Source organism: Sarcophilus harrisii, chromosome 6, assembly GCF_902635505.1.
Source record: "Sarcophilus harrisii chromosome 6, mSarHar1.11, whole genome shotgun sequence".
In the NCBI taxonomy this organism is placed as follows: Eukaryota; Metazoa; Chordata; class Mammalia; order Dasyuromorphia; family Dasyuridae; genus Sarcophilus; species Sarcophilus harrisii.
Window position 1 is genome coordinate 125636725 of NC_045431.1, and position 23209 is coordinate 125659933.

The window sequence follows — 23209 nt, forward strand, 5'->3', positions numbered from 1 at the left end:
CAGAAATTAATCTATTTTGCTTTTTAAAAATGATTTTTACACTTCTGAACCCATCAATTCTCTGAGAAACTACAAAATTTTTCCACAATGTAGTAGCAGCAGCAGTCCAGGTCATTTTGCAGGTATAGGTCCTCAAACTATCCTTCTAAATATTTATCTTATATCCAAATAATTATATCTTCATGTCTTTCAGAATCAATAAAATATCTTCTATAAATCAGTGGTCATAATATTTTTATTGTTGATAAAAAGCCTGAAACAGCAACAAGCAAGATGATTTATTTTTAAATGCAAAAATGTATTTATTCACAACTTTTGAGAAGTTGATTCCATTCCTTCAAAAGTCTGTAATATGGACAAAATACCAAGAAAAATTAGAAAGTAGCTTATGCCGAAACAAAAATATACATCTGATGTATACAAACTTTAAAAAGCATATTACAGGCAGCATGAATGTAGATTACATTTAAAAATTTTTAAATGACATAGCTACAAACTTAAATTATGGCAAAACTTATATAATAATTACATCTTTAATGAAATATATTTACATGTTCAGTCAGTATCTTAGTTTTACAAGTTAAAAAAGGAGATGAATTTACAGATACCCTTGCTTATCAGGACAAGTTAAAATATTGAATGGCCATGTGATTTAAAAAAATACAGCAAGAACTTTCATCACCATTTGTGTCTTAGTTTTTCTATGGTGTCTTATTAGAAAGTACATTAACACTGTTATAAGAAAAAGAACTACTAAGGAAACAACAATTTAGCTATTGAAATTATGCTAGATCTGCTAGTAAAATCAAGAAATGCAGCTCAATTAAAAGCAGTTTGCTTCCTTATGAAGTAGAGAAAAGAAAGGCCTAATATGTATGGTGTCCTAAAAATCTTGGTGTTGTCTGAAGTTGATTAAAACTACACTAAGACTTTTAGGACATCTTGTAGAATCTTAGCAGTAGTTATAACTTATAGTTTTAAGTTACACTTAATTTTACTTTTCAGAGCATCCCTTTATCATACATAAAAACAATACAAGAGAAAACCAAATAAAATCTGTTATTTTATACAAGAAAAAATTTCTTCAAAATACTTATATTGCTTCTTTTTAGGAACTCCCACATTATTTATTCAGCAAAGAATTTAGTCCTCTGTCCAAGTTTTTTATTTTATTATTCCAAACTCATCTAATATAGATTTAAAAAATAACTTAGCTAGAAATTGGAAATTCAATCTAAAGTAAACACTCTCTTTGCAGGAATATGTCACTCTCAAGTAGAACACTTAAGCTCTATCCTCAATTTTGTGTCTGATAATCATTAATGAAAAAATTTCCAATTCTGAGAGTGCTCATTTCTTTCACAGGCCTCATAGCAATCCTGTTTAGCAATAATACCATGAACATGCTATCTTTATCAATTTGATAGAAATGAATATTAGTGCTCTGGTTAAGGTTACTGAATTCCAGTGGTAGTATAGAATGATTCAAACAATTTATAAAAAACAGAGAAAGCTTAAAAAAATCTTCAGGAAATAGTGCCTTTTGTAGCTGCTAAAAAAAAAAAGCCTTATTATTTTCATGTTCTGATACAAAAATGTTATTTTTTAAAACAATATTAGGGCCATGCAAAGAAAATGAAATTGTAAGCTATTTCCAAGGAAACAAATTAAATTTACAGATATTAAATTGGTGTACATAAATAAGAGCAGACTGTTTTTAATAATCACAGAATCTAAGAGTTGCAAGGGACCTCAGAGGCTATCCAATCCAAATAGTACCTGAACAAGAATCTTTACAACATATTCAGAAGCATGACAGAATCATGATGAAATTAAACTTAATTCTGAATTTAGACAGATTTCATCACTTTTATTCTTTGCTACTTAACATTTATCACATAATTTCTTCCTTACAAAAAAGGCTCAGAACAAACATATATATTCTATTTGATTTTAAACATTTGGTCATGACTGATAAAAAGGCCAGAAAATTTCTCCCTATCTATCTTGCTGATCTGCTTCAGATTTTTTTAATTCAGAGGCACTCAATTCTAAAACAGGGTTCACAAATCCAGAATATTCTGAATTACCATTGTTATCCATTTCAGCGCTAACAAAATCATTTTCCCATTCCAGCCCATTGGAATCATCAGAAGCAGAGGTAGGATTACTTCCAGTTTTCTTGCTACTGTATTTTAATGCAGCCTGTAGAATATCCTCTTCGGTTTTGGACCTTTCTCTCAATGGGACCATTCTATTCATTCCTATGATTTAAAAGAGAAGTTTAAAGAAATAAAGTACTAGAAACAAAACAAGAGCCCATAAATTGAAGGAACTACTAAACATATGATATGTAAATGCAACAGAAAACTGCGAACTTCAAAGTGTACCACAAAGTGAAATAAACAGAATCAGGAGAACAATTTTTATAATGACTATAACATTGTAAATAAAAAACTAGGAGGAAAAAGGGGGATAGAGATATTTTTAAAAAGTAAAGAGTTATCAACAAAATATTTTTTAAAAATGCACAATAGTCCCGAGAGAGTTAGAGATGAACAAAAAAGATAGTTTTGGAATTAATGCGATAAACTGGTCTGCCAAGTTTGAAATAACAAAAAAAAGGGATTCTAATGCTGTAATTTTTATGTTTTAAAAAAAAATTCTGATGCCACTGACAAAAATTCTTGATTTTTGTTTTAAAAAAGGAATGATTTATAAACTATGCAGACTAATAAACAAACTTTTCATTTGATTATATTTAAATATGTGAAATGTATCTCATAAACTATCAAAATGTAGCTTCTCCCTCCCTCTTATCAAGTAAAAAGCATTTATTAAGACTAACTATATACTAGGTAAATGTTACAATGCTAGGGGTACAAGGAAAAAAAAAACAACACAAAACAATCCTTACTTAAAAGAGGATCCCATTTCCAATTATATTTCTCTTTACATGATAATAGTGTGAATTTCTTTACCTCTTTATTATTTCACAAAGATATTATATTTCCTCATACTCCTTAGTTGCATTATAATATGTGCAAATATACCATAATCTGTTTAGTTTTCTCCCTATTATTGGACATCTAATTTTCTTCTTTTAATTACAAATAAGAAACAACTTTGAAGAATATTTATTTGTGTGTTTTGTTTACAACATTTGAGGACATATTCTCATAAATGGAATTTTGGAGTCAAAGGATATATTAAAGGACTAGATTTCAAAAAGAATCTAAATTTGCAAAGTCACCAACCAGAAATGATTACTGACCTAATATATGAAGTTGTATTAAAAGTTGGTTTAATTTGTATCCCTTTAATTATTAATGGGGTTATATATTTTTCTAAGTAACTATTAACACTGTGGTTTTGTGCATTAAAAAGAAAAAAACATCATCTATCTTTTTAATCTTTTATCTATCTATCAACTGTGCCTAGAAGTTATCTTTTTATTTTTTTTAATAGTTCTTCACATATTTTAGATGCCAGATTTTTTTATCTATCATCTTTACCATAAATGTTTTTTCTTTTAATTATATTGTTTCTGTTGATAATTCCTTCTATTTGTTGAATATAAAAGTAATTTCCCTTCTTCTTTACAGTAAATACATTATACTATTTTTCTTCCATAGTTTTTATAATTGTCTTTTATGTCTATCATCTAGCTTTAATTCGATAGTATATAGAGTATGAGTATGGATCTAAACTAGTTTCTCACCAAACAAGGAGTGTTGATAATTGTTTTGTAGCATTTTAAAGTCTAGAAATACAAGATTAGCTTTTTTTTAAAAATAATGTTCTTCTTTTATTCATATCTATTTGTTTTTCCATATACAATCATAATTATTTTCTAGTTCTAACAGTAATACTTATTGGTTTTTTGATAGTAAAATAATTAGTCATTTTTACTATATTAATTCAACCCACTTGAACACAGTAAATATCCCTTATAGTTATTTAGGTTCTCCTTTATTTTGGTCATTATAGCTTCTAATTGTTCTTAACATAGATCCTCATAATCTTAAAGTGGGTAATTCCCAAATATTTGAAGAAACCCCCAGAGCAGCAATAGCTTGGGAAAAGAAAATCCTACCAGTTGGATCTACTGCTGAGTAAAAAGACTCAGTAAGTATTAAACAAATTATGGAAAAGGAAAAGAATAGAAGAACTAAAAGGTGGAAAATTTGTTTAAAAGCAATTATGTTATTTTATCTGCCCTGCTAATCCTGTTTTTTAGTGTTTTATAACCACTATTTAGGGAATTGGATATTTCAATTGTGCTTGAAGTAAAGGGAGTTACAGCTAAGACAATGTGGCTATCACTTATAAAAGTTGTAGGTTTGTTAACTGAGCTATCTGAAGTTATTGTTATAATGTAAAAACCTAAAACTGGTAATTACTGTGTTTGGAAGGGTGGGGATGAGGTAAAAGTTTTATTGGATTGATTTTGCTTATATGTAGTACCTGTTCCCCTCTTCACAGAATCGGGGGAGGTGTGAAAGAGTAAAGTCAACACCAGCCCTAAAGATAAATGAGGTGGGCAGTCAGGGGCAGCAGACTCAAATGAGTCCAACACATGAACTATCTCATCCCACTCTGAGGTTTCAGATCATTCTGGGATTCTCTCCAGCTTTGTCCCAGTTCTCTGCATTTCTTCGGTATCCTGCTATCTATACCAATTGTAGGATCCAGAATTCTTCAACCAAAGGAACTCTGGGTGTCCTACCCTCTACCCTAATCAAAGGGCAAGCTAATTGTACCAAAGAAAGAGGTAGGGAACTCCATTATGATTATATGAGTTGTTTAATAGTTATAATGGTTACTTACTTAGGGGCTGTCTACAGACAGCTGCAAGACAAGTGGGTTCCCACAAAGATACCCCCAAAGTCCCATGGTAATTAGAGAAATCAAAGGGAAGAAGAGCTGCAAAGCATCATTACATATATCATGGGGCCTGGGGATCAGGTCTCCAGCATCATGCTAACACCCTTGGCTAAGTTTTACTAGACACCCAAGATTATGTGATTGACACAGTCAAAGTTATGTTCTGGTTACTGTATACTTGTTATATCTTGCTACAATTTGTACATGGTTACATATTTTGTTATGACTCAATCATATAAGGACCCACAAGGCTGTGTGCTGATCAGTTTGAGTAAATTATCAGATACATGCAAGGTTTTTTGCTAGATACAGTGTTCTTATAATAGTTCCCTTCCCTACCTTTCACCCTGCTTTGGAATCTCTTTCACCAATCAGGACCCAGAGATTATAATTGGATTTCCTTTTTATGTTGTTTGTTGACCTTTACTAAAAGCAAATAAATATGTGAAAGATTTTTGTGAGCTAATTTTGTATTCCTTTACTTTGCTAAAACTTTATCACTATTAATCTTTTGGCTGAAGCTAGTATATGATTTGTATCTGATGAGAAGAAACTTTGGGGTGAGTGATGGATCTGAAAAAAATCTGGAATTAAAAAAAAATAAAATCCAATTATTCTAATCAAATCAAGTATTTTGGTATAAAACAGTACTGATAGCTAGCTTTAAAGTTTGTAAATGCAAACCTAATTTGATCTTCACAACAATCCCCAGGGGATGGGAGGGAGAAGTGCTATTATTTTCATTATTTTACAGATGAGGGAACTGAGGCTGAGGAAAATTAGGTGCACACAACCATTAAATGTCTGAAGCTGGATTTGATATCAGGTCTTTCTGATTCCAAGTCCAGTGTTCTATCAAATGTGCCACCTAACTGTTAGTTCAAGGGAAGAAAACATCTTCCACATTATTGGTGGAGCTATATCCTTAGAGTCCAATTCCAAGTACAGACTGGTTCATTTGGTCAGAGATCAGAGGTAGTTCTTTGAACAGAACAAAACTACCCAACCAAAATATTTCTGTACCAGGTGACAGTAAGGGAGACTCAAGTATATGACAAAGATGTTCCATTCTAAAGGAACTACTAGTATGCATACACTATGAACTTATTATCAATGAATTCAATTATATAAGTTAAATGCACATAAAGCAGATTAATAACAGAACTCCAATAGTAACATAATTTAATTTTAAAAGATTCCATATTTTGATAGTTCCCATACTTGAGTATCTTAAGTATAAACAACTTTAGGGAAAGGAATTTTAAAAAATCTATATACTTATAAGCTAGGGTGTCAATTTTGGTGAACTTTTTCAATATAAATAAAACTTGAGGAAAATTTACTCAAGGAAAATATTGCAAAATGCATTCTTTCTTTTGGTCAAATGTCTATGGTACTTTCCATTACTAATATTCTGTAACTAAGTTCTTCATGTTTCATACTTATCTACGTTTCCTTGCTTGTAAAGGATTTTTTAAAAAATAATTTGAGACTTCACAGTTGTTGTTTTTCCCTGAGGCAACTGGGGTTAAGTTACTCACCCAGGGTCATACAGCTAGGAAGTGTTAAGTGTCTGAAGGTAAATTTGAATTCAGGTTTTTCTGACTTCAGGGTTGGTGCTCTATCCATTGCGCCACCTAGCTATCCTTTCTTCATGTTTTCTTAATGAATCTTATTTAAAACACTCAAATATTAATTGTCATAAAGTACAGACACTACATCAAATATGTTTTTCAAAAAAACAAAAACAAAAACAAAAACCCTAAAACTGGATCTTATGCAGCAGTCAATTACAAAATAAGTTTAAAACAATTAAACTGATTTTAAACTTACCAACTGGCAAAAATAGAGCTAACTCAATTTCTGAATATCAATAAGATCATGTTATCCACAAGTGGGCAGTAGTTAGTCATGATTAGAAAATTAATAGGAATCTACTTTGATTCACTTTTCTGGCCATAAGAAATTATTTTAAAATCTTACCAACTATACTGCAATCAGCAATAACATTAAATAGAAAATTTCTGGGAAATCCCAATTCTAGGTATATATTTAAAGGAAGTAAAAAACAAAAAAGTACCATATAGAACAAATTATTCAGAGGCAGCACTTTTTGTGGTAGAAAAAACAAAAGAAAACCAAAACAAAAAACTCCCAACAACCAGAAACAACATGTATGTTCTTTAAATTGGGAATGCAAGAACAATTGCAGCATGTAAAAATAATCAAATATTGTTACATTGTAAGAAATGACCACTATGGGGAAATCAAGGAAACATGGAAAGACTTATCAAGTGAATAAAATAAAGAATAAAATAAGCCAGAACCAAGAAAACAATAAAAAGATTACAATAATAGAAATTTTATTTTAAAAACCCACTAAAGAAAAATCAAATGCTATAGAACTATAATGACCTATCTTGACATGGGAGGAAAATAAGGAAACACACACACACACACCCCCTTCTATTCTTTGGGGAGAGAAGGAAGCAAGCAGCACAGAAATATGTTTAAGAATGCTGCATGTGCTTTAGGTTGTAGTCACTGTTTGGTCCTTTTCAGATGTTTTTTATTTGAATAGTTAAGTGAAAGCTTTTCTAGATGGGAAGAATATATAGAAATAACCAATGCATGAACAAAAGGCATCAGTAAAACTTGACAGAAGAAAATTCTAATATGTTTTTTAAAAATATGAAATTTTGAATAATTAAAATATTACCTTCTTCATCTTCCCACTCTAAATCTAGGGATGTGCTGTCATCATTTCCACTCGTTGATTTGGTTTTGGTCATTAAGTCACAACTACTTTCTGTGTTTGGGGTCAAAACTGTGGCCTCTGATGAAAGCCCTAGGTCAAATACCAAAACAATTAAAAACCACCATTTTGATCACAATAAAAACCATCATGGCAATAACTATCCACTTAAAAAAAAAAAAAAAAGCACTTTAGTGTTCATAAAATGTTTTCTTTACAACACCTACAAAGTGGTGCAAGTGTTGTTAAGGCTCAAAGGTAAAACAATCTCTCCACAATCATGACTTCCAAGTGGCACTTAGCCCTCTTGATATGAATTCAATTTTTTCTACAATGTCACAATGGTTCTCTTCAAATGTAGCAATTTAGTTTATAGTCCCATTCTGTTTATATTATGATTCCTTTTTTAATGACTACTTATCTCGGAATTTGAAAACTAGACAAATTTTATCATTCAATCCAAATTATAAATAAGAACAGTAAGATGATGAAGAAATCTGCCCAAACAGCTAGTTAGTGGCAGATCTCCTCTCTTCCACAATCCACAATAGAGAAGAGCTAACACAATCTTAGCCTGGATTTTGTTAGCTGGGTCTAGGAGTATGGCAACAGAACTATCAGCTGGCCTACAGAAGGAAGTTTTTAGCCACTTGTTCATACTCTTCAGAATGGACCTGAGAAAGCTAGTTTGATAGTCCTGAAGAGATGATGTCTAGTGGAGTAGTACCATCATAACACATGGGTAGTTCTGGAGGGGTAGGGCTATGAGATGTCCTTCTTAGGGATATCCATGTATAATCTATTTGTGTTATTTTCCCCCCACCTTTTTGTGGGAGGATGTACACTAGATTTATGAAAGGTAGCTAGGTATAGCATAGCAGAGAGTGCTAAATTCAGAAAAAGGAGACCTGAGTTCAAAGCTCACTTAAACCACTTACTAATTTTGTGACCTTAGGCATGTCACTTAACCTCTCACGGTTTTTTATCTGTAGAATCAAAGCTGTAGTTAGGAGCAAATGATATAATAAAAAAAACAGCTTTGCACAACTTTAAGTGCTATGTAAATATTGTTATTATTAATAGCTACTCTTATTTAGGAGTGAGATGTTCTTATTACTTCTTTTCTTGTGATGATCGTTCATTAAATGCCTTTCCTTTGAATTACTTATATGGATCCACAGAGGATCTTGAAACCAGTTGTTTCTGGTTGCTATGCAGATTCTATATCCTGGACATATAATTATCTGAAACTGCCTGTTTCACTTAACTATGGGGAGGAAGAACAGAGACCAGACGACTCTATACAGAAATGATAGCTTGAAGGAAGCACCAAGGACAGAGCTACGTGAAGAGAAATACTCTGATTTGTATTTCTGGGTTTTCAAAATCTAAGACATACGGGGAAGAAAAAGTAGATTTAATTTCTGTATTCTGTAGTTTACTGATCTAGAGATAATGTCAGTATTTTATTTCTCCACAATCAGTAAATGTTGTGTAGGTGAAAAATAACCATTAGAATGTAAGCTCATTGTGGGCTTTTGCCTCTTTTTGTATTCTTACAATGTCTGGCACATGATAGGCCCTTAATGTTTAGACTATGTTTAGAGCTTAACAACCACAATAGGAAGCTTGATCAACTACTTACTCCTATGTGACTTTGACTTAAGTCAATTAACCTTTTCAGCTTTAATTTTATCAACTTTAAATTGAGAAATATTGGATCGCATGAACTGGTCTCTTTCAGCTTTAAATCTTTGAGACAGAACATTCATTCCTGTCAGCTGTTAGATGGGAAGGACACTAACACATTCACTTGCCATCCTTAAACAGTTTCTATACGACCAAGTAGCCACAGTTACATAGTATACTGGGAAAAATATGTCTTACAGATCATGTTGCCATTAAACTCTGGGAAAAGCACATCATGTGCCAAGCACAACTGCTAATTGATTATGTCCCACATCACCAAGTCTGTCATGGGCTCCTGTATATTTTAGTCATAACACTGACAAGCAAGAATGGCTCTATGGGAGAATAAGGACAATGAAGGCACTGAAAATTATGCCATACAAGGATCAATGAATCAACAAGCATTTATTAAACACTTATTTATCAGATATGGTGCCAAGAATTGGAGAACACAATAGAAATGAAAAAGAAATTGCCTTCCTCTAGCCCAAAGGAACACCATTTGAAAGAATCAGTGTTAGCCTAAGGTAGAGAAAAAAAAAGAGCTGACTATTGAAAAACTGTCAAGTGGAAAAGGGATTTTCTTATTGGTCCTGGAGGATAGAATTAAGAACAACTGGTGGGAGTTATACAAAACAGATTTTGGCTTGGTGTGAGAAAAATATTTAACAATATCAATTATCTAAAAGTATACATATAGTATCTTGAGAGGTAATAGATTCCCTACATTAGTTTGTCAAACAAAGATGGAATATTATGTGTTAGAGATATGGAGAAGACTCTTATTGAGTATGGGTTGGACAAGGCTGACCTCTGAGGTGAGGTCCCTTTTACCTCTTTACTGTGATCATATTCTTTACTTTCAGTCAGAGGAACTATGGAGTTTGTGATTTAAAAAAAAAAAAATCAGACCATGAATGAAAATTCTGGGCAGAAAAAATCATAACCTGTCATTTAATGGCAGAAATGAAAACATTATTTAACTACATAATGCAAAGTAATACATTTAACAGGGATGATTTTAAAAAAAATCTGGAAAAGACAAAACAGAGTTTGAGACATTTTTTTTTGGTTGCTTTATTAATATTTTAAGAAACAGAAGAATGTTATAGTTTTAGTAAGTGGAGAAGTACCTTTGCAACACTAAAACTGTAAGACTTAATTAAATCATATAGAAGAACTAGATTACAGGAAATGTTTTTCAGAAATTATGCTAGGTGTGGCCTCATCTGGTAAGTAGGAAGAAGCTCTGAAACAAAGGAAAAATTCTTGGAACACATATGCTGGAGGTCTTAATCTAACATTCATGACTTAAATTTTACTTCTTAACTACTTCAATATAACTGGTTTCTTTCATAATTCTCTACATATTTTATTTTATGCATTTAAAAACATTGTTCTGGGGAGGGAGATTGCCAAAAAGACCCAAAACACACACACACACACACACACACACACACACACACACACCCCGAATTTAAGAATTCCTGAGAGACACAAATGAAGAATTAACTTTTTAAATAAATACAGCTTTAATTTTGCTTTTATTATATGTTTACTGTGTGGAAAATACTGAGTTAGAAGCTGGAGAGGGTTGAGGGGTAGGGAAGGTAATATGTTCTAAAAAGATAGCTTTGGGAAAATCCCAGGGAGGAAATTTTGATCAAATTTATTTGTGAAGTCTTTGACACATGAAATGTATTTTACATTGTGATTGTATAATTAAAAATACTTACTACTACTTCGAAAAACTTCATATTGTGACTTTGTATTTCTCAAATAATATTCAAAGTCTTCTTCTGCCCCTGAACTGTAATAAAGTAAAACATTTTTTATATTTACAATAGATCCTATTTATTATTTGTCATTATTTATGAAGAATAAGATTTATAAGTCAAGTTTTATTTCAAGAATAGAGAATCTATGGCTAAGATGACAAGAAAAAATAATGATGAATGTTGGAGGGGATGTAGAAAAACTGGGACACTGATGCATTGTTGGTGGAGTTGTGAACGAATCCAACCATTCTGGAGAGTAATCTGGAATTATGCCCCCAAAGTTATCAAACTGTGCATACCCTTTGATCCAACAGTGCTACTACTGGGCTTATGCCCCAAAGAGATACTAAAGAAGGGAAAGGGACCTGTATGTGCCAAAATGTTTGTGGCAGCCCTGTTTGTAGTGGCTAGAAACTGGAAAATGAATGGATGCCCATCAATTAGAGAATGATTGGGTAAATTGTGGTATATGAATGTTATGCAATATTATTGTTCTGTAAGAAATGACCAGCAGGATGAATACAGAGAGGCTTGGAGAGACTTACATGGATTGATGATAAGTGAAATGAGCAGAATCAAGAGATCATTATATACTTCAACAACGATACTGTATGAAGATGTATTCTGATGGAAGTGGATTTCTTCAACAAAGAGAAGATCTAACTCAGTTTCAATTGATCAATGATGGACAGAAGCAGTTACACCCAAAGAACACTGGGAAATGAATGTAAACTGTTTGCATTTTTGTTTTTCTTCCCAGGTTATTTCTACCTTCTGAATCCAATTCTCTCTATGCAACAAGAGAACTGTTTGGTTCTGCTCACATATATTGTATCTAGGATATACTGTAACATATTTAACATGTATAGGACTGCTTGCCATCTGGGGGAGGGGGTAGAGGGAGGGAGGGGAAAAATCAGAACAGAAGTGAGTGCAAGGGATAATGTAAAAAATTATCCTGGCATGGGTTCTGTCAATAAAAAGTTATTTTAAAAAAAGAATAGAGAATCTGTTATATAATTAAAAGTTTGGGAATACAGGCAAATTTTTTGTCATGACATTACATCTCCCATAGCTCAGCCTTTTTGAATGAACAATAAACATTTATAGAACATATATCTAGGATTTCTTTTGCAAAAAGTAAGTTATTTGCCCATACATAAGCTACTTTGCCATAAAAAGACAGAATTTTCAGAGAAACAGAACTGAATCAAAATCTCTCAGTGTGACATATATCACATAACTGAAAATGCAACAGCTTTCTGATCAAACACATGAGCACTCCTCTATAAATGTTTTTTTTTTTTTTAAAATAAATAAAAGAAGGAAATGACCCTTGCTCCCTATGGACATTAGAACTTCCCACCAGAAAGACATAAAAAGCATTTTTTATTATTTACCTTTGATATTCTCCAGTGTTAGCATGATGAGATCGCTGCATAATCCTTTGCCTTTCTTGCTTTATAAAAATAACACAATATAAAATAATAAAACAATTCAGATGTCAGAGAAAAAATAAATTAAATCATTCTATCACTACCAAAAATTCTTTCTAGTTGGGGGAAAATCAACTGGGCTCCTCATATTCCTATTTATCATTATTCTCCTCTAAACACCCTTATTTTTTATTTGTATTTATGGAATCAGAGTGTTAGAGATGGACTATATCTCAGATTTCACCAAATCTAATCCCCTTATTTTATAGATGAGATGACAGATGAGTGGCAATATAGACTTTTAAATGAATCAATATAACCCTGAGGATATAAGGAGATTTTAAATTTACTATAAAAAATAAATGTTGAATTTTGATAGCAATTCTATGCTAACCAAAAATAGAGAGGACTCTCTCCAGTTTCTGGGGAACTGGTAAGATTCAGAGGAGAGCTTCTCTGTGAAAGACAACTCACAAAAAGAGCAGTCTTCTAAAATTAAAATCTGATCAAGGGTAAGGAAAAAGACATTTACTAGGTTCCCCACCCCCTCGTTGCCACACCCCACCCTGTACCATTCCCCATTCCCACATCCTTGGCTCCAAGAACTCTAGGAAATATTAAACAATATCTAAATGACTGTATCCTGGGAGCTGCCATTAAAGAGACAAGGACATCGCAATCTCAGGCATGATAACAAAATAAATGGCCTACCCCATATATAAAAAAACATTTTTTCTTAGAAAAATATAAGAAATAATTTCTAATATAGTTTCCATTTTGAAGACATTACAAAACTATTTGCCAATATAATTCAATTACACTGCTAAAATTTTTGGGGAAAAAAAGATCAGAATCTGACAATTATAAGAATAAAAATTTTAAAATCTGAATAAGAAATTGAAAATTTTAATTTCCTGGATTATTTTCCATTTATTAAACTAATTTTTGACTAGAAATAAAAGCGTATTATGATTCAATTATCACTACATGCACATTTCTATGTAGGCAAAACTGCCACAGCAACTTGGTAAATCTGTTGTCTTACAAGTCCGACTTTTTAACCAAAATTACAAAAAATGCAGGCCAAATTTTTGCCAACAGGGCTTTTGTCCATAAGATGCCCCCCAAATCCCTTCATGAGTATAGATTCCTTGATTACTTAATATTTTACTTTGCAAATTTTTTTTTTGGATTATATTGTGAACAGTGACATTTCCACAAAAATGAAAAAGGCCAAGACAGTGGCAATAGCAGATGAGCACATAAAAGCATATTTCTCCCAGGAGTTCAACCTGGCATTAATTTGATATAAGCATATGTCCAAGCTGCTTAATCGATGATAAGACAACATAAAATATTATATAGGTTTTTACCATCTTATTTTTTTGACATATATGCTATATTACTTTCTGTGAACTATATGTTTCAATATGAAGGTAGAACAGAACATGTAATTTAACATAAAATTTTGGAGCATAGAACTAATAACCCAGTATACTTTCAAAAATATTCATAAAGTATTGTATTAAATTTTACTAAGAAGTTTGTTTGCTACAACGTTTAAAAATTTTTTTTTCTGGAAACTGCATGCTTATGAAAAATAATAATCCAACATTTTTATTTTCTAAATCAAATGGCACCTATTAATCCCAAAATGAACAATATTAATCACAGTAGGCATGTGACTGCATGCTACTATTTATATTTTATATTCATAAAAGGCTCATTAATTTGCCTTTAAAAATTCTTACAAGGTAGGCAGAGAGTAAACAATGATAAACAAAATGATCTTCATTTGGGGGAAAAAACAGGTCAAAAACTGTAATTTCTTTTAGCGCATTTTTCAAATAAATAGAAAAGCAGCTGTTATTTATATATTGGGGTCTTTATCCCCTCACCTCCAAGAACTTTCGCTGCTTTGCTGCCCTGGCTGCTTCACGCTGTGCAGCGTATAAAGCTTCTTCTTCTAGTCTTAACTTCTCTTCTTGTAAGGCTAACTGTATATGAACAAAACAATAAGGGTTAACAAAAATCAGAACCTGTCTAACTGCTCTAAAATAATGAAATGCTTATTTATAAAATAAAAAAAAATATTCACAACAAAAAAAGTGGTTTTTACATGTTAGAGTAGAAATTTTAAAGTTATTAATTTTTCAGCTTTTTCTATAACAAGTAAAAGTATGAACATTATTTAATAAATTTATATTCTGTATTATGAAATGGTATCTCAATTTAGGCTATGAATGTTTTCTCACTTTACAACGTATAATTAGTATTCACACCATCTCACTTTATACACTTTTATCCTATTATAATGCTGATGGTCTTCCCAAATCAATGACAACATTTTCATTTACAAATGACCTCACTTCAATAAAGCTCTGATTCTACCAATGTGAGGGATACATTCAAGAGCTAAAACCACACTTCATTTATGCCTACCTTAACTCTGTCAGTTTTGCCTGTATTTGTCTGTAAATTTCCCACATTAGTTCTATTCTACATTGTCATATTTCTCATTCTCATTCTCTCTTCTGGCTTCCCCCTTCTCATGATATGACCAGTCTATTTGTTTTCCAGCCTTATATAAGCATCCTTTATAGTTCTTTTGCACAATTCTTTGTAATGTATGCCTAGTCATTTCTCTTGAGGTAATCCTCAAGTTTAATTTTCTGGAATTTCACTTAATTTTGGAGTTTTTCACACTTAATTAGCATAGCATTGCTTTGCTTTAAAACATTCAGTTTTATTACTGTTCAAAAATTCTCTGGAACGTAGTTACTGTTAACTAAGTAGTATATAAGATATCTATAGTAATAATTATCTTTATTTCTAAAAATATGAATTTTATGGATTTTTACCCTTTCTCTAATATATGTTTTTATTGCCTTTCTTTTTGATTGAACTAAACAACCACTGTAAATTTCTATTTTATAACACTTGCTTTTTTAATAAAAAATATTTACGATGAATGCTACATGTATTTTCAAAACCGTCCTACTTGGATCAAAGACAATACTAATATATACTGTCATATCTGGAAAACTACATTTAAGTGCCATTAAGCAATAGTAATCATCCCATAAACATTAAGATAAACAGTAGTTAGGTTATCATCCTTATAGTTGCCCCCCCCTTTACATTATTAAACATACTAAAATTGTCCCAATGAGAACAAGCAAGGTGTATAAAAATTGGACAGCAGTAAAATTCATTTTATAAGCAAAATAATTTTTCAAGCTTTTTTGTGAATCTGCTTTTTCACTGACTTTATAAGAATCAATCATTAGGTTTGGACACTTGGTTTATCCTCCTTATCTCTAATAGATGAGAAAACAGAGGTCCACACAATAGGCAATTTATTCAAAGTGGAACTTAGAAGCAAGATTTCCTAGGGTCCAGTCCAGGATTCTTCCTACTTGACTATGCTGCCTGAAATATGTTTGACCATAGTCCTTCTTTGGAATTTAAGGTTATTTTCTTAAGTTCCCACATATTTCTCAAATACTATAGAACCAACTCCCTGTGAACTGAATGATTTGTTGATTGACTATAATTTTTCACTGATTTATTAAGTCCCAATTAGATTAAATTATGAATCTAAAGATATTAATTCTTTTTATATATTACTTTGATAGTACTTCCTCAGAACACTTCAATGGAGTAGAGTTGCAGATGAAGAAAGAGAGGCACAAATCTTTTAAGTGACTTGCTCCCAGACAAAACTAGTGCTGGGGAAGGAACACAAATTGACTTCAAACTCCCCTCTCTTTTGACCATAACACAAGGCTATTACAAAGCGAACTGTGAAGAGATAGTCAACATAATACTTAACATAACAAAAAATTAAGAGGGAAACACAACAAATATTCAACATGTATAACCCAAGAATTCTATTTACCTCTCTTTGAATTTTCAAATTAATTGTTTTCTGTTTTTCAGCAATAGAATCATAATGCCTCTCTCTTAGGTCAGCTATTTCTTCCTCAGTAAGGGGCCTAGATGAAAAAAGTACAAAACTTTTGCAATGTCAAAAAGTATTAAAGTAAATTAGTAGTATGATTTTAATAAATATTCTAGAAGCAACGCATACCAGTACTACTTCTATAGATGAGTGAAGCAATACTAAATTTAAACTGGAATAACAGTAGGATATTTATATTGTAATCACTCCAAGCCAGAGTAATGACTTTTTACATTAAAAATAAGGAATATTAAATGAAAATGTTCCTGATTACCAAGAGCATAATTCTAAGGTTAAAACAGATATTTGCTATTCCTTCCTCATGTAACAAATATAATTAACAAAAGTAAGGGAAATTTTAGAAAACTGGCTCCCTTAATGCTATTCTAGCATCCAAGTCTTTATTTATTAAAAGGGGCAAGTAAACTATGAAAAAGTAGGACAATTTAAAAAAATTTGCAACATGGAAGGAGAAGGAGAAAGCTTGCATTAAGAAACGGGGAAAAGAACAAGTGTTCTTTTCCTTGATTTTTTTTTAAAGACTGTGTTTAAAAATTTTTTAAATTTTATCACATTTATACAAATCAATCCTTACCTATGACTACTTCCCGGGCTTTCTCCCTGTTCCAAATAAATCAAATATTCATTAGATTTTATTAATCACCTTAAAAAAAGAAATCAATATGCTGAGAATATATATATATATATATAAATGATAGTATTTTTCTTTATTATTTTTTAAAATTTATTTTATTTGAAAAAAATAAGAAAAAAGAAAAAACAGAAAAGAAATACAAAACAAAATGAAGCAAAACAAAAGAGAACATTGTCATGTGCCCAGCAAAGCATTAGAGAGGATTCAAAATATATAACAAATGACCAGATCAAGAAAGTGTATATGTGTGTGTGTGTGTGTGTGTGTGTGTGTGTGTGTGTATATATATATATATATATATATATATATATATATATATATAGTAGTAGAAGAAATTATATTCATGAACGTCCATTTTTTTCTTTACTTCCTTGTAAATTGTTCTTTGGTGCTGAGAATATATTTTGAACCTCCTACCAAAATGCTTTCTCATTGTTTTCAGAGGATTGGTAAAGACACTTTTAAAGCAAAACAAAACAAAAATAACATCAACATTCACCAATTATGTATTATATAAAAAAATCAATTACTGATTAATGCTATCAGTCAATATTGTTTTACATAATTACATAATGTTCATTTTCCCCTTGAAAGCAAATCATAACTTTTTAATTGAAAATAAAAATAAAGCATACTTTATTTTAAATATAAAGATGATGCAGCAGTTTTGGTTTGTAGTAGGGCTCAATCCATAACATATCACTAATGCCATCATAGGAAATGTCACAACAGGGATAGGCACCCCCAGTGCCTAAATTTGATTCAATACCAAGCTACAATCAGAAGCTCAGAATGCCTGGACTTTGGGCTTCTCTTTAATTGGACTAGCACTCATTTGATGGTGACGAAAGTTAAGATAGTTACTTCATTTGAAGTTAAAATGCCAAGAGTCGCATAAAAGATACTTCCAAAGAATAAACAGATACAGGTCCCCTTCCCTCAATCTCCTCTTCCCCCTGCCCCACTAAAAATTTAACAAACAATAAATTATTAAAATAGATCTCTACTCAAATTGTTTAAAAACATTTAAAAACACCTTTAAAAAGAATTAACTAAAAAGAAAAGGATTATGGAAATGTGGAAATAAAAACTCTAACCAACTTCAGTAAATTAGGAAAGATGATCAAAAAACAAATGGGGTTAAGCTCAAGTGAGTGAAAGACTATGAAGAATATATGGCTAAAATGAGTTCTACAGAGAAGGTACAGCCACCGAATAAGTAAGCAAGATAGTTTAAAAAGCAAAAATAACACTGTGATATACAGACAGTTTTAGATTTACATTATACAAATACAACTAGGAGGGGGAACAAGACTACCTTACCTCACCTCTGGCTTTGGGCAGGTGATCTCCTGAGAGGTGGGGGAGATCCACTTATAGAAGCAAAAACTGTGTAATTAGCATTTAAGAGCTAAGTTTTTCTTCAGTTATTAGTCCTATTGTACTATCTTTGACATAAAAAGTAATATTCTTATATTACAAAAGAGTGAGCACAAGAATTAATGGCCAAGAACTCTGTGACTAAGAGATCTTTTTTTCAGCCCTTTATTAGTTTAAATAGTAGTGTAATAACTTATAATTCTAAAGAAAATATGTAGTATATTTAACACACAACCTTATGAACTGTTTATTAGAAGTATTATTACCCCAGAAAATGAAGGCTCCAAGAGATAAGGGATCACACACAACCAGTATGCATAAGAGCCAGTCTTCAAAAGCAAGTTTTTGTCTAGTCCAAGTTTAATGCTTTTTTTCTCTACACCATACTAACTCAGAAGGTATATGTCATGTTTGTCATGAGGTATTTTCTTGGGAATTTATAAGCAATAGTCTATATAACCTGAAAGGTCTTAACTAATTATAGCATCCATGTGCATCTTTTTTTGAAATACTGTGGGAAATCTGGTAATAAAAATGAAATGGCGGAGGGAAGGAGAGGTGAGGTGTGATACAGAACAGCACAGGTCGTCTTATGAAGGATCTATAAAAATCCTTTAAAGTTAAAAACTGGCATAATTTATCTTGGAGAGAAGGATATGAAATGACAATAAAAATATTCACGTTTATAAAATCATTAAAAACATACAGATCTGGGAATTTTCCTCTCCTCAACTGTCTTAAGAAGTAGTTGGTTTATATAGCCATTGATTTAGGAAACTTATAAAACCAATAACTAGTGGGCTGAATCCTAGGTTTTCCACTTCAAGTCTACTCCATCACATTGCTCAGTAAAGTAAATGAAAGAGTATCACAAAAAGAACAATGACATACTGTTCTTTACCTCTACATGAGAAAAGTGAATTAGAAAAATATAGTTCTCTTTCTTATTTAAAGTACAGGGAAAAATTCCTGATGGAAAAGGTACTGATTGAAGACTGACCTGAGCTTCCATAGAAGCTAATAAAACTTCCAAACAAGATTTAATTTAATCTTTAAAAGACGACTAAATAGGTGTCTCTACTAGATCATTTAGGTATAGCTGCTGGGAATTAGCCTAGATAACTACTTGCAGTTTTTTGCAATTATTTTTAACGTGTTCACATTGTTTTTAGAAGAGGAAAATTAACTGTGTGATTTCCTTTTCTAAACTGTCTAAAAACTGACAAGTGGAAAGAAAACAAAATTCAGAAATAATCACATCGTATCAATAATATCACTTAAATGTGTAAGTACAGAACTAGTGTATTATTAACTCGGCATCATAGTGCTGCCCTTTCTCCTTATATTCTCTTTGCCCAGTTACTTGAGATGAGATAGAAGACTAAAGGTCTCCCAGGCCTTATCACATGTCTGGCCCTATGGTCCTGGTCCTGTAGTCTTCCAGCATTGTCACCTGACTTACTTATATGTTAAGGAGCTCTAGCCTTTGCTATTTGCTCCAGTGCAGTACTTTTAGAACTTCCAGGCTTTTTTTTTTTCCGTCATGAAGCAGAATATTTTTTAGCAGATTATTTCTTCAAATTAAAGTATGAACAATTTTTCTTTTTGTACACACAGAACCAAATATAGTGCTTGGCCAAAAATATATTCTTAAATGCTCAATTCATTTATTCTTTCACTCATCTTGGTAAATTATTATAACCAAAATTTGAATAGAATTTAGGAGTTTATCCATGAAATAAAGAATCCTCAACTCTGCAATACTATAAAAATTGAAAATACTTACTTCATCACTTTCTACTAGATTTTCAAACTGTAAAAATGAAACAAAAAAAGTTAATGAAGTCAACATATTTAACATCTTACCAGAAATGATAGTAATCTCATTTTTAAAGATAATGTTGTATACCTGTTTTTAAGGACCTTGCAGTTGTCATCACCTTAAATAAAATGATTTATCTCATTTGATTTTCCAAACAACTCTGGAGAATTGGAGGCAATTAATTACTTTATAACAGCAGCAAAAAATAAAAACTCTTCAATCAGAAATTTCATGAAAAAAGTTTTCCCTTCAAAATAGACAATTGCTAAAATTCTTCATATCACTTTTTGTCCCTAGAAAGCCTGAGATTATGAAATATTTATTCTCTCTACTGATTTTGGGGCCTCATTAACTCTTTCAGAGGATAATGCTAAGTATTTTCTAGCCAACTATTCAAATATATTTTCACATAAAGTTCTTTCTCACAAGCAGTTTCTAAAATCAGATTCTTTGTGCTTATTTTACCTATAAAGTTTCTGAGTAAAGTTGTCTTTTTTGACAGATTAATACAAAGATTGACAACTTCTACTGAAACAAAAGTTCCAATAATGAAAACTATTCATGACTTACTATGTTAGTTCTTTTTTCAGGAATAATTTTTTTTTAACTTTTAAGAAAAATAAATGGAAGCAATACTCATCACTGTGAAAATACAAAACTTCATGTTAAAAATTTCATGCTGCAGAAGCAAGAAATGTTTGTTTTAACTTGATAATTTGCTTAATTGAATAAAACAGGGAATGTATGGACTCCTGAAACTGGTAAAAAGCCAAACCACACAGAGCACAAACTACTATGCTTGATAACAAGAATTGAAAAACAATCAAACTATTTATAACAGTGACTTATTCAATGGACTATTAATACTAAATACTAAAAAGATATGTATATGTTAGAATTCAGATATAGGCTTTGTTTCCTGTAAAGTTATTTGTGGTTGGATCCTTTAGACTCTTCAAAGTTGACAGATCCATTCTAATATATGGCTATCCAATGTATGGATTTAAAGATTATTTTATAACTTCTAATTCTATTTCTGTATTTGTCAGCTTTTTGCTAGACTGTTCACTACTTCATTTCACTATGTCCCTATGATATATAACATTAAGTAGCATTTCCTGATCCATAAAATGGAAGAATGGTCCGAGGTGAACCCTAGAAGACTCCTACCTTTAAATTTATAACCCATCTTGTCAAAGCCAATCCTTTATCATGGCCTCTTGTCTCTTCTGTAACATGGTTCCATGAATCATTTTTCTGCCATAAATTTTCAAGCTTTCCGTCCCTTGGATACAAACATCCTTAGCTCTCTTTTGCTCCTAAAAAGCCCACAAACCTTCCTTTGATCCTGCCAATCTTTTCCGCTATTACATCTTTCTTCTTTAACACTGTCAAACTTTTAGAAAGAACAGTCTATATTCATTCCCTCCTATTTTTTTACATCCTCTCCTCAACTCTTTACAATGTAGATCCCATTTCCTGCCATTCTTCTAAAGTATCTCAACTCCATGGTCACTGATAACCTCATTGTTAATAAATCCAGTGGCTCTTTTCATCCACTGTACTCTTCCTTCTTGATAGGCTCATAATTTCAATCATCTTAAATTACTCCCTTACTCTCGTTAGACACAATCAATTACTTGTCATATCCTGTCAATTACATATTTGAAATCTTGCTTAAAAACAAACCCTCTTTTCAACTTCTCCTAAATCTAATCTATTATATTGGTTTTTCTAACTGGTCTTTCTTGTTCCAGTCTTTCTTCTCTCCAATTCATCTTGCACTCTTCTATCCCTAGTTAGCACATACGTCAATGCACAACAATGCTCTTCAAGAGTAACTCCTACATTGAATTATTTCCTGAAAACCATTCAAAGTCCTCTACAATCTGGCTCCAAACCATATTACTAGTTTATCTTTTTTTGTTTGTTGTTGTTCAATCATATTTAATTTTTGTTATTCCTATTTAGGGTTTTTTTTTTTTTTTTTGGTAATGATACTAGAGTGGTTTGCTATTTCCTTCTCTAGCATAATTTATAGATGAGGAAATGGAGGCACATAGGATTAAGTAACTTTTTCAGGGTCACATAGCTATTAAATATCTGAGGCTAAGATTCAAATTCAGAAAGATGAGTTTTTTTGACTTCAGACCCAGCACTCTATCCTCATGTTATCTACTTGCCCCAGCTTATCTTTTACTATTCTTCTTTATTTAACTTTACAGTCCAGCCATACTCAAAGACTTGTTGAACTCTGTTATCATCTTGATTTCTCTCATTTCTATTGTTCTGTTCATGCCATTTCCAATATCAATAATGAACTCCTCTTCATCTTTATTTGTGGACATACCTTCTTCCTTCAGTTACTATTTTCTCCATGAAACCTTCCCAGATAAAAAGAGATCTCTCTCCCTTCAAAATGTGTCAGAATATTTTGCTTGTATAACTTTTTTGCACTTATTTTACTTTCCCAATTAGTAGTTATTAGTATACTTTCTTCCCTTCAACTTCCCCATCAGATGTTCTTGAGGACAAGGTCTATGCTCCATCATGTCTCCAGGAAGCTTATTACTGCAAGGTCCTTACTAGTTATCAGTACTCTCTGCTCCTTCAACTGGAAGACAAAGGGAACCTCTGTTTATGAAGAGGACCCAGGCCAGTTAATTCCTTCATTTCCACCAGATGGCACTTTTTAAGACTTCTCCAAAATGCCATCTCACCAATTACCACTCCCTCATCTCAATTCCCTTCAATTTCCTTTTGTGTATTATTTCTTTCCATTAGATTGCCAAGTTTCTTGAAGATAGCAACAATTTTTTTTTTTTTGTATTTGTATCTCTAGC

The 23209-nt window shown here is 31.7% G+C and overlaps 1 protein-coding gene across 6 annotated transcripts in view; it reads right to left on the reverse strand.

Annotated features, from left to right (window-relative positions):
- Window positions 1–217: 217 nt before the first annotated feature.
- AP1AR (adaptor related protein complex 1 associated regulatory protein) overlaps window positions 218–23209 on the reverse strand; it is a 47152-nt gene continuing 24160 nt past the window's right edge. For 3 of the 6 annotated variants that reach the window (XM_031943441.1, XM_031943442.1, XM_031943446.1), the window contains exons 3-10: window positions 20331–20357; window positions 17105–17130; window positions 16447–16543; window positions 14444–14542; window positions 12510–12568; window positions 11068–11141; window positions 7607–7735; window positions 218–2264 (exon numbers count right to left, since the gene is read on the reverse strand). In XM_031943441.1, the coding sequence (XP_031799301.1) occupies window positions 1999–2264; window positions 7607–7735; window positions 11068–11141; window positions 12510–12568; window positions 14444–14542; window positions 16447–16543; window positions 17105–17130; window positions 20331–20357 (777 nt within the window). In that variant the 3' untranslated portion in view covers window positions 218–1998. The remainder of the gene's footprint in view (window positions 2265–7606; window positions 7736–11067; window positions 11142–12509; window positions 12569–14443; window positions 14543–16446; window positions 16544–17104; window positions 17131–20330; window positions 20358–23209) is intronic. The other 3 variants (XM_031943443.1, XM_031943444.1, XM_031943445.1) reach the window with 2 other exon arrangements.